The 12,909-nt window shown below is 48.2% G+C and overlaps 1 protein-coding gene across 1 annotated transcript in view; it reads left to right on the top strand.

Annotated features, from left to right (window-relative positions):
- Positions 1–250: 250 nt before the first annotated feature.
- The window catches only part of LOC107109589 (FXYD domain-containing ion transport regulator 5-like), a 25,119-nt gene continuing 12,460 nt past the window's right edge, over positions 251–12,909 (top strand). Inside the window, exons 1-4 of the mRNA XM_015410254.1 lie at positions 251–340; positions 4,775–4,832; positions 8,882–8,989; positions 11,477–11,551. Coding sequence (XP_015265740.1) covers positions 335–340; positions 4,775–4,832; positions 8,882–8,989; positions 11,477–11,551 — 247 coding nt within the window. The 5' untranslated portion in view covers positions 251–334. The remainder of the gene's footprint in view (positions 341–4,774; positions 4,833–8,881; positions 8,990–11,476; positions 11,552–12,909) is intronic.

The raw sequence follows: 12,909 nt of genomic DNA, 5'->3' as shown, positions 1-12,909 counted from the left end.
TAAACCAAGGACCTGTGTAGCATGTACCGTTTCGCCAGCCAAGCAGAGCATCCACTGTTGCTTTGGTCCCTCTCCGCTTCAGAACTTTGGTTAATGTCCTCGCAGCCTGAGAAGTCTTTTACTTCCGGACACGGGCTGACACACTCCGAAACACCCGCATACTGCTGGACTTGATATATATACACACATACAAGTGGAGAAACACGTGCCCCGGTGACTCACACCCAGTCCCCAGTGCCAGGAAGTGGCAAGAGGAGGAAATGACTGGTGGGGCCCTTTCGTTCCCTCACAGCTACCCAGCACGCTGCACACCCGGTGCTGAAGAGGCCCCGCCATGAAGGTGAGTGACCCTTCTTTCTCCAGCACAAGACCACCCAACTCTCTCATCTAAGAATAGCTTCCACCCCCCCCCTTTCCTGTCTCTGGTATAATTGGCCAGCTGGGATAATTTTCCGCCAGGGATTAACCCATTGGACACGGTGACAGAAATCAGAGCCGCTGGCTCCAGGGAAATGAAAACCAGGTGTCCAAACTGAGAGCGGGATAGTGGGTCTGGGAGAGGGGTCTGGGATTGACGGAAGGCCCAGGCTGCAGTCTGGAGAGTAAAGTGGACTGATGTGCTGCCCTCTCAGGTATCTCTGGCCTGTCTCTTGCACTCCATCTTTGTTTCACTTCCAGAGTCTTTTTTCATTGCAGGAACTGGCAGATGCGTGTTGTAATTAAGGTGAAACCTCTCGGGCAGGATTGTGTGGGGTGACTGTTACTAAATACTTCAGTTTTAAGAGGAGAGCATGCTTTGGTGCCTGTGTGTGTGTGTGTGTGTGTGTGAGAGAGAGAGAGACAGACAGACAGACAGGGAGAGAAAGAGACTGAGGGATGAGAACAGAAAACAAAAGACCGCTTCTCAGTTACAGTGCTGCAGGTAGGAGGAGATTTGTTAATGGCAGTGATGTTGGGCCTTCGGTGGATTGGAAAGAATCCAGCAGGAGAGGCTTTGAAAAAGTAATTTGTCCTGGTAACGGGGAGGCGGAGAGAGAGGCCCTGTTAGGTGTTGGTAGCTCCAGCAGACTGCTTTGGAGGATGTGACCAGTCTGAACATTCAAAGCCTTGCCTTCTCCTCACATGGCTGCCTCATGAGTTCCACCTCTTTGGGAGTTGTCCTGCCTGCCACAATGTCTTCAGTTGAAGTCAAAGAGAAACAGCACTGTCGGTTGCTGGGGGAAATGCCAGTATCTTAGCTCCAGAGGATGAAACGGAAAGTACAGCTCTGCAGTCAATTGGATGTCTGTCATCTGTAGGGAACCTGAGATCTTAGAAGAACTTGAGAGTCAAAAATGCCAGTTAGGCTGATGGAATTGAAGGTCTACCACAGGCTTGGGCAACCTACCAGATTATGTACAGCAGGATATTTGGGCATATGTCTGTGTATTTATTCCTCAGAATTATATTACTAGTCACACTTACTCTCAGGTAAGTCCCATTTAATTTAGTGGGGGCTACTTCAGAGCAGGGTTGCAGGTCTCCCCAGCCACCAATGGGGGGTGGGGGTGGTAGGCAGTGTTCCCTCTAAGCTGAGTTAGTGTGAGCTAGCTCACAGTTTTTTAGCCTCCGGCTCATACATTTTTGTCTTAGCTCAGGAAGGGATGGCTCCAGAGCAACCTAACTTATGCAGTAGCCAAATTGCCTGCTCACAACTGTAATACCCGTAGCTCACAAAGTAGAATTTTTGCTCACAAGATTCCACAGCTTAGAGGGAGCATTGGTGGTAGGGATCCAGCTGCAGATTGGGAAACTCCTGGAGATTTGGGGAAGGAGCCTGGAGCAGACAGGGACCTCAGTGGGTACAGTGGAGTCCTCCCTCTGAAACATCCATTTTCCCCCAAGGGAACTGATCTCTGTAGTTTCAAGAGGAGTTGTAATTCTGGGGGATTCCAAGGTCCCAACTGGAGGTTAGCATCCCTTCTTTGAGTCATCTTGCCTAGGTTTGAGCTGCATACCATTTGAAGGGTAACCCAGTTCGGAGTTGCTCCAGTGTAAACCCGCTGGAAGTGGCATAATTCTGCATAGTATTGCACTATTTGTTTAGATTGCCTTTGAAGTGTAGGATATTCGGTCATTAAGAATGTGCACTGAAATTTCAGGTTCGGTTTGTCTTGCTCATTAAAAAAATTCATATGACACACATTTGGATTTTCTGTCGTATTTAGTTGCACTTTCTTTTCATTTCCCGCCTGTAACTTTATGCTTTCCCTCACCCAAGGAATCCGCTCTTCTCCGTAGGAGGAAACCTCCCAATTCTAGAGGAATTTATAATCGCCATTTGACAACTGGGTGGGGTGGGGGCTTCAAAAAGCCATCTAAAAAATGCTTAAAGTATGACTCATGATGAGTCTCTTGGGAGAAGAAATAGGCATATGTGGGAAAATGTCTGTAATGTTGTTTGAACTCACAGATGACAGCCCTCTGTAACTTGGGCTTTTTATGCTTAAGGCAAAAATTCTGTACCATCATGATAGACAGACAGACAGACAGACAGATATGGATGGGTGGATGGATGGATGGATGGATGGATGGATTGATGGATGGATGTATATACGGGTATGTATGTATAATGAGCCAGTGTGGTGTAGAGGTTAAGAGCAGTGGACTCTGATCTGGAGAACCAGGTTTGATTCCCCACTCCTCCTCTCCATGAGGCCTGCTGGGTGACCTTGGGCCAGTCACAGTTCTCTCAGAATCCTCTTAGCCCCACTTACCTCACGGTGCCTGTTGTGGGGAGAGGAAGGGAAGGCGATTGTAAGCTGTTTCGAAACTCCTTAAGACAGAGAAAAGCAGGGTATGAAAACGTATTCGTCTTCTTTTTCTTCCTAATTTATTTGTAATGTTTGTATATTTGCATAATTTATGCCAGTTTAATGAGTCATCACAGGGGAAAGGATTCTGAAGTTTTACCCTCCGCTATTGATAATCTTATTCATTCACTACTCTGGCTTCTGAAAGTTCAGTAAATATTACCCACAACCCTTTGTCCTTCCATAAGGGCTAGACTTTTTCAAATGAAATCTCTCGGGAAGTTGAATGATGCACATATAACCAAATACTGGATTGTTTCTTTGTTCCTGCAGCATCACAGTGTGTGTGTGGGGGAAGCCATTTAGTGAGATTCGGGGGGGGGTCACTTTCCCCCTAGTATAGAATTCCTTCGAGATGTTCAGCCAACCACTTCCTTGGCAGTAGCCTCAGGCTCCCAGGGGATGTTGGGAGGGGGGTACGTTCTGTACATGACTCAATGTTGTATTATTCAGACAGGCTTTTGGCAGATAACTCTAGAGTGTGGGATGTCGTATGGTGGAGGTATGGGCTGGTTCATTGACTGGCAATATCCTCTGTTGAATTTCTCTTGTTTTTGGTTTGGTTATGTTGTCTACTGGGAAGCCTTTATACACCACCTTGAGACACTGTGGTCAGTGGGATCTGTGGGGTATCTAGAGTTGTCAGCCTCCAGGTGTTGGCTGGAGATCTCCTGGGATTATGACTGATCTACGGGTGACAGAGATCAGTTCCCCTGGAGAGAAAATAGCCACCGTGGAAGGTGGACTCTATGGCATTATTCCTCACTGAAGTCCCTCCGCTCCCCAAACCCTGTCCTCCTCAGGGTCCACCCCCCCCCCAAATTTCCAGGTATTTCCCAACCTGGAGCTGGCAAGGTCTTGGTATTGACCTTTAAGGCCTTGAGTGGTCTAGGACCCATGTATCTTTGGAACTGCCTCATCTGGTATGTCCCCCGAAGAGCTTTATGCTCTGCTGAGGACAACATCTTGATGATCCCCGGCCCCAAAGACATCTGGCTGTCCTTGATCAGAGCCAGGGCTTTCTCAGCTCTGGCTCCCAACGGGTGGAACTCTCTGCCAAATGAAATCCATGCCCTGAGGAACCTGGGCCCCGTTCACACAGAGAATTTGCCATGGGAGAGCCACAAATGTCAAGCGGATTTTCGGTGCACGATCACACCGCAACATCTGGTAAGCGTAGTGCAACTCGTGACGTCCTGCCAAAAATGCGGAGTTAAAAAGTACCTTGGAAAGTGCACTAGTATCTGGAAAACGTGGGGCAGGGGTGGGCGTCTGATCGCGGGAGTGCTAGTATTCCGTGGCATCCAGCGCCCGTCCACGTCCCATCGCAAACCGGATGTTTTCATAAGCGCATGCGCACGAACATGACACTGAAAGCAGTACTGCTCCGCTTGTGTGATCGCGCCGCACCGCTTCTTTGCCACGCTGCAGCATTGCCGTGTGATCACCAGCTAACAGCCGAGGCATGGAGACTCGGGGGACCATGTGATCGGGCTACCGTGCTTTATTTTGCTCCAGGCAACCCGCCCGCCCCCCCCCCCCCCCGGCGCGCGCATTGTCTGGCCTGTGTGACCGGGGACCTGGTGAAGTTCTTCAGGGCCTGCAAGGCAGAGATGTTCTGCCAGGCTTTTGGTTGAGGACAGCAATGGTCGCCATCTTAGCTGACAACCCCCCCCCCCTTCATGCTTTCTCCCTACCTCTCCTGTCTGAAATCCAATGTATGAGCACAATTTTAAAAATGGTTCTAACAAGTGTTTTATTATATGTATTTTTTAATTATATATCTATTGTTGCTTATTGCTCAGAGCCCTGAGTACTCAGGGACTGGGCGAGTAATAAATCCAAATTGTAAATAAATATAAATAAACCGTAGGGATATATGTAGGGCCCAGCTGTATCATTTTTATTTGTTTCTTTTCCAGCCCTTTCCCATTCTGCTGCTTGCTCTGGTGAGCCTTGTAGCTGCTATGGATACACAAGGTAAGATGCTGCCTCCTCATGCTCTTGTCCAGGGCCAGCTGGACCCTGGGAGGGATGGCTGCCAGTGGGGCCCACGCATCTCCCTTGCCCTGTCTGCATGCTGTTAAGTCGCTTGCTTAACAAAGAAGTTGGAAAGTGATTCAGCAAGAACACAACTTTATTCTTCAACTTGAACACAACTCCAACACGGATCAACATCTGATAGCCAGAACAGAACAGTTCAGCTTTTACATTGCGGTTGTCCTGCTTTTAAACTCTCCTGGTTAATGTAGCCACACCCATTGTACAAATACCAACCAATACGGTTGTTCATATAAGGACCAATCACGGACGTTCCCACTCAGGGAACATGCTGTAAGGTGATTGGCTAGGTGCTTCCTGGGCTAGCAATGCGATTGGATGGATTTGGATCCTAGCCCAGGACGAAGCTCAACATGGCGAGTCAATTAGATGTTTCACATACATCATACATTACACATGCCCTTCCCCACCTGTTTACTTGAAGTGCTCTGCCACCCATGCTCACAGTTGCCCAGCATCACTGGGGAAAGACATGTGGTGCACAGAGGTGATGCTGCTGGTGGCCATGGCAGCAGCCCTCCCAGCTGCAGGCACTGGCCAGTGCAGTTGGGGAATGGGGGTACAGGTGGTGTGGGGAACTGAGCATGGGCAGTGAGAGGGTTTATAAGTGAGAGAAGGTACAAGGCACACAGGTGGGGGGGGGCTTGTGGTAGGCAGATAGGGACCCTCTGGGCACCGTCTTCCCAGGGCCCCTCAAAACCTGGAACCGATCCTGGTCGTGTCCCAGGTATGTGGGTCCACTTGGACGTCTAGTGATAGTCAATTAGCCTCCTCATGTTCTCTGTGGGCTTCAGTCTCTTGCCTGTCTCTTAGCAGATGAAGAAGCTAAGATCAGTGATCCCCAAAGTGATGGCACAGGGGCACCATGACAGTCAGTTGTTCATTTGTGGTCACAGACTGACGGTATAAAACATAGTTTGAATTCAGGAGGACCTTTAAGACCAACAAAGTTTCATTCTAGATATTCTATTCTTTGTTGGTCTTAAAGGGGCCACTGGACTCAAACTTTGTTCTGCTGCTTCAAACCAACATGGCTACCCACCGGGGTATTTTATTTTATTAATGAGAGCCAGTTTGGTGTTGTGGTTAAGTACGCGGACTCTAATCTGGGAGAACAGGGTTTGATTCCCCACTCCTCCACTTGCACCTGCTGATGTGACCTTGGGTCAGTCACAACCTCTGGCACAGCTGTCCTTGAAAGAGAGCAGTCTCTGTCAGAGTTCTCTCAGCCCCACCTACCTCACAGGGTGTCTGTTGTGTGGAGGGGAAGGGAAAGGAGTTTGTAAGCCGCTCTGAGACTCCTTTGGGTAGTGAAGGGCGGGGTATAAATCTAATCTCCTCCTCCTCCTCCTCCTCCTCCTCCTCCTCCTCCTCCTCTTCCTCTTCTTCTTCTTCATTGAACTTATGAATCGCCCACCCTGCAGAGCAGGCTCTGGGTGACGGACAACACGTTAAAACATTTAAAACACAATTCACATATAATTGTATATATAAAACTTATACATTAACAAATATATTTACAGGAAACCAATGCATAATTAATATACAAATAGCATATCTATTTCATTAGACTAGCACCAAACCACAGTAGACACTTAACAGCTGTTCAGAATCTAGCAACTCTATCTGTCATCATTCCAGGCTCAAGGTCTGCTAGAAGAAGGGAGGGATACCATCCCTCTAATCTCCCAGAGTTTTTTTTTGGGGGGGGTTGTTTGTTTTTTGGAGGATAGGAGGGATGAATACATATCTGAAATCATCGTAAAAGGGGTGATGCAACAGAACATGGTACCCACTGTATTTCTTGGTGCCCACTTGATTCTTCCACAAAGTACCTCTTTCCCAAAGCAAAAAGCCAATCCTGGCTTTCCTATATCTCACTGAAGTAGAAGATCCCAGGATATATCACCATTGAGTCTGCAGAGAGTGCCTGTTTGAAAAATAGTTGCCCCCATCATTGAGCTAGGCTTGGAAACTGACAGCATGTCCCGCTTGGCGGCCATTTTGTGGTGCTGCCCACTACCTTCCTCAAAATCCCAGCAGTGCCTCGTTTGGGGAGCCCTTGGGACGAGGCACAGCATGTTTTCTTCAAGCATTTATCTTATTTTATTTAAAACCTTGATTAGCTGCCTTTCCCTCTTGTGGAACTCGAGGCAGCTTACGATATAAATAAAACATTCTAAAAACACAATAAAAACCACAGCTATAAAACCCATAAGAGTCCAAGGTTAATAACTCCAATTGGGACTGCCAACAATGACAGCTGTAATCAATTCAAGATATGGTACTGAATGAAACTGTCTTCAACTGCCTTCTGAAGGCTGACGATGAGGGGGGCCAGGTGCACCTCCCTGGGGGAGGTTGTTCCATAATTGTGGGGCTGCCACAAAAAAGGCCCACCAAACAAGAGTCTTCAATTGGTGGAACAGTCAGGAGGGCATCTCCCTGCAATCTTAATTCCCAGGCATAAATTGGGTTATGAGATCTGGGTATGAGAGCCTGCAATTGCCATAGAAACAGGGGTCATTTCCTGCGGGAGTGCACAAGAGCGGAGCTCCGGCAGTAAGGAGCCCAGGGGGTGGGCACATGCAACAAGCCCCGCCCCCTGCTCCCAGCAGCCCTCAGAGCAAGAAGCAGCCAGGTAAGCTGCAGAGCCCCCCCCCCAGCCCACCTTCAGGTACAAGCTCTCCCTCCTCTGTGAGGGCAGAACTGCACGTTCCCCCACCCCCCAATAGCTAGCAATCCAAAACAGTCCAGTGGAGCCAGAAGGTGTTGCCTTCTGACACACTTTCGGTGATGTAAGAGGGTGTGGCATATGCAAATAAGTTTGCTAATAAGTTATGCTAATGAGCTCCTGCACCTCTTTTCCAGCCCCCTGCATAGAAATGTCCCTTGATTAGAATGGTTGTCATTTGTCATTTTGGCAGGTTGGGTGGGACGAGGATCTCCAGAACTGTGTGTGTATTTTAGATCTTTACATAGATTATGTCAAGATGTGAAGGGAGGGGGGGAACCCTCACAGGAAACTAAATATTATGATTATTAATACAAAAAAAGACATCTTGGAAAACTAGCAAAGGAAATATTACAGTAAAACATTTTATCAGCAATGAACAGAAAACCTCCTCAAGGAAGGCAAAACATATGCTGGCCTTCTCAAGAATTCAAAAACGCATTGATGACTGTTCCACAGCCTGATTCTCCATATGTTGTGGAGGCAGAGTGCCAGATCCTGAGAATTTTATCTCAGTGCCTAGCTGTGGAGGCGATAAAGGCTAGGAGCTGTAGTAGCCTCTGGAGATGGAAAAAAAAAGGAAAGGAGCTGTAGTAACTCCATGCCACGCCCAACTGCACATGCTGACCCTGAAAGCCTTGCTCAAAAACAGGTGAAGGCTCAGAACAAACTAGCTGTTATTCATTTATTGATAGCCAGCCTTTCTTCCAAAGTAGTTTATATGGGGTTCCTACTTAAACAGGAACTAGATTGGATCTCTTCCTTCTGCTGATGAATATTGACATTCTCAGCCCATTCTCTTCTGTGGGAGAGAGTACATGAACCAGAAGACGTGGGAACAAGTCTGGAACCCTTGGGACAGTAGGGGGTTAACAGCATTTGGGCCAAGAGAATGTTTTGTGCCCCCTTGGATCATATTCCTGATTTTGTCCTTTGTAGTTTCTTAAGTAGGTTAAGAGGAGCATTTCATTTCTGTGGAAGAAAATAAAAGAGGTTTCAGAGAGGTACATGGGTATCTTGAATACATACCAGACACAAGCTTGAGGAAGGGAGAAATTTGGGTTTCCACCTCAACCATTTTTCCTCACTGTGGCCTCCTAACCTTCTCCAACAGAAATTAGTCAGAAACTATTCACATTTAAGAACAAAAAAACAAAATCAAAAGTCAATAAAGCCTTTCCTACTTGCTAGTCATTCAATGAAAGTGTTTTAAACTACAAAATTATTGTTACAGATTCAGAAACGACAGCCGTGAACCCTGGATGGGAGGAGAATGTGACAACTACCACCTCGGAGTCCTCGGTTTCCATAGATGAGTCCACTACTTTGCAAACGATACCTGGTCAGTTCAGTTTGTCTGACTTGTAATTCCTGAACTTCCCCATAGGAGGCAGTGTATTGACCACAGGCATGAAAGTTCATAAGAATTAAAGCCAGATGGGAGCTAGACCCAGTGTGATGTAGGGGCTAGTGTGGGGATGGACTGTGGTTGGGGGAGGGGCTGTGGCTCAGTGGAAGCACCTCTGCTTGGCGTACAGAAGGTTCAGTCCCCAGCATATCTAGGACCCTGCAGTACATGATATGAAAGACCTCTGTCTGAGACCAGTGGATAGCCATTGCCGATCAGAGTAGATAATACTGACCCTTTTGGCTTTTAGCCATTTCAGGTTAAATTGTTCTTCTGTTGGTATGAAGAAAAAAGCTGACTTAACCCCCAAATGTATGAAATTGTAATGTGATTGCATGTAAAGTTGGAAAACTTAAAATAAATTCTTAAAAAAAAAAATACTGACCCTGATGGACTGATGGTCTGATTCAATATAAGACACCTTCATATGTGTTGGATTAGGATCTGGGAGACCTTCCTTTAAATCCCCATTCTTCCCTGAAGCTGTCCAGGTGACATATGGAGTCATAGAATCATAGAATCGCAGAGCTGGAAGGGGCCATACAGGCCATCTAGTCCAGCCCCCTGCCCAATGCAGGATCAGCCTAGAGCATCCCTGACAAGTGTTTGTCCAGCCCCTGCTTAAAGACTGACAGTGAGGGGGAGCTCACCACCTCCCTAGGCAGCTGATTCCTCTGCTGCACAACGCTTACTGTGAAAACGTTTTTCCTAATATCCAGTCGATGCCTTCCCATCCTTAATTTAAACCCATTACAGTGAGTCCTCTCCCCTGCTGCCCACAGGAACAGCTCCCCACCCTCCTGCTGCCTGATTATCAGCCCCTGGGTCTTTCAAAGTCAGTATCGTCTACTCAGACAGGCTGTGAGTCTCCAGGATTCTCAGTTCTACACTACCTGCCTGGGTTATTGCATGGAAATATTAGGGAAGGACGGGGCATGTCATCAGCTCCATGTGAGATGGGCGGGATTAAAAATGTATTGGATAGATACCAGGCAGCCAGTTTGGGGGGCGGGAGTCCTGACTGCTGCCAAGCAAGGTGGGGAGGAAGTATGGGGTTGGCCATATTTAACCCTTCATCAGTTTACTCTGTTGTCCCTGCGACCCCCTCCTTCCTACTACTTTCCCATGTGATACTGAAAACACTATCTGGTTACACTGTGGGTGGGTGGGGGGAAGAGGCTAGGATGCCTCTGAACCCCGAGCAGAGGGAAGGGTTAAGGACCTCCTTTTTGCCCTCTCTGCTGGAAGTCTCCCACCCCATCCCCTTCTGTTTTGCACCTGGGTTCCCAGACCTGTGTCTATGTTTGAACATTTGGTTCTACCTGTCATAAGAACATAAGAGACGCCAATGTTGAATCAGGCCAAAGGCCCACCCAGTCCAACACTCTGTGTCACACAGTGGCCAGAGATACCAGGTGCCATCAGGAGGTCCACCAGTGGGGCCAGTGTCAAGATCATGCTGGTTGGTGAGAAGTGCTGTCAGCTCACAGCCAGCTTATGGTGACCCTGTAGAGGTTTCAAGACAAGAAACAAAGAGAGGTGGTGTTCTATTGTCTGCCTCTGCATAGCAACCTTGGAGTTCCTTAGTGGACTCCCATCCAAATGCTAACCATGGCTGATCCTGGCTTCCAAGACTGATGAAACTGGGCAAGCCTGGGCCATTCAGGTCAGGGCCAATATCATGCTAGGGGACCTGGAAACAAAAACAGATAAAGTTCTGGAACTTCTAGTCATAGAGTACAAGAGGGAATTTCTGCAGGTATTAGCTCTACACGACAAACTTCCTTGGCCAAAATCCCTCTGCAGCTACTAACAACACTAGAGTCTTCCCTTCTGGTCCTGCTTCGAACAAGACTACTCACTTCAAAAAGGATGTGGACAGAATGCAGCAGGTGCAGAGGAGAGCATTGAGGATGATTGGGGGCCTGGAGACCAAGCCCTATGAGGAAAGGCCGAGGGACTTGGGAATGTTCAGTCTGGAGGAGGCTGAGGGGGGACATGACGGCTCTCTTGAAGTATGTGAAGGGCGGTCACTTAGAGCAGGGCAGGAAGCTGTTCCTGTGGGCAGCACAGGGTAGGACTCGCAATAATGGGTATAAATTAAGGGTGGGAAGGTACCGGCTGGATATTAGGAAAAACTTTTTTACAGTAAGAGTTATTCAACAGTGGAATCAGCTGCCTAGGGAGGTGGTGAGCTCCTCCTCACTGTCAGTATTTAAGCAGGGGCTGGACAAACACTTGTCAGGGATGCTCTAGGCTGATCCTGCATTGGGCAGGGGGCTGGACTAGATGGCCTGTATGGCCCCTTCCCACTCTGTGACTCTATGATTCTATAGTGCATCCGTCCCTGGATGGCAGATGGCGAAGCCTACCTCATCTTCCTAACCTAATCTTTATCCTTTGTTTCCTGGCCTTATACAGCAGAGGATTCAAAGAATATAAGTGCAGCACCAAGCTCCAGAAGCCTCCTACCTGAAGAGGACAGAACAACAACAGGTATGTGACTAGGGGTGCCACGACCACTCAGTGGAGGTGGGAGTCCCCTGCTGTCAGGCCCCACCACCCCGCCAATCAGCAGTCCAGCAGGGGAGACTTACCCAGAAAAAGAGTCGGCCCCAGTTGATGTTGCAGCGATGTGTCTATATCACTTCCGACATGATCCAGAAGTGATGTCATCACATTGCCCCGATGTTGCTGTGTGATGACATCACTTCTGGGTCATGTTGGAAGTGACCTAGAAATGTTGCTGCAACGTCAGCTGGGCCTCCCTGCTCCTCCCAGTAAGTCCCCCCCCCAGTCCCATGTTGGTTGGCAGGAGGGGCCTGGCAGCCCTATTTATGACAGAGAGACACCTCCATGATACATTTATGGGCAAGATGAACCCAACATCCAGAACTTCTACCAGCAGAAGAGGGCAGTGGACATTTTGTCTGCTTTGTTGAAAGACAGTTAAGGATACCAAGGGCTAGGAAGCCGGGCCTAAATCTGACTAAGGGAAAGATTGATGGAACAAGTCAGCCCCAGAATCAGTGCCTAACAACGTGATGGGTCTGATCAAGTGAGCTTCAAGGATGGGCGTTTCTCAGTGTGCATTCTCATGCTGCAAAAGACTTTAAATGTCTTGCGAAAAAGCAAGCCAAGAGTTACAAGATCTGGGCAACCTTCCAAGTGGGATCTGTAATGTATTGAAACGTCTTACATGAATCGCCGCATTGACTCCCCATGTTAAGCTCGAGCCAGAGGAAGGCTCCTTCGAGCTAACGTGCTATTGGTCGTTCCTCAACAACGACCAATCAGAACTGCACCTAGTCCCTGCGAGGGAAGTACTCTCATTGGACTTTATCCACTCAACCTCATTGGTTGTTTATTGTACAGAGGCATGGGTACGTTAGCCCGGGAATGTTTAAAAGGTGCCTAGCTCCCAATGTTAAGTTGTTCTGGTTATGACTTTTTCAAGCGCTTGTTCGTACCTTCAATAAAGCTGTTCACTTTTGCTGAAATCACTCTCTGGATCTTTGTTAGCGGCAATCTAACAGGATCCCCCACTTCCTGGTGCTCCTTTCCGCCACTGGCCAGCAGGGGAAACCCCACCCCCGAACAGCCACATTGTGTGGGACATCCTCGACAAGATGACGTCACGTGGACGTGACAGTCATCATCACACCAGGGATGTCGCATAGCAATGCTCTGCCTTTGGGGCAAAACTCTATGGTTTGAGGGCAATTTTACCACAGAGTTTTGCCCTCAAACCAGAGCGTCACTGTGTGACATCCCTGATGTCCCTGCCCCTTCCAGGAATGGGAATGCCCCCCAAATACCCCCACCAGTGAGAAGGTAGGACCTGGCAACCACAA

Source organism: Gekko japonicus, unplaced genomic scaffold (genome assembly GCF_001447785.1).
Source record: "Gekko japonicus isolate JY-2015 unplaced genomic scaffold, Gekko_japonicus_V1.1 scaffold1267, whole genome shotgun sequence".
NCBI lineage: Eukaryota > Metazoa > Chordata > Lepidosauria > Squamata > Gekkonidae > Gekko > Gekko japonicus.
This window is presented reverse-complemented; position numbering and strand designations above follow the sequence as displayed.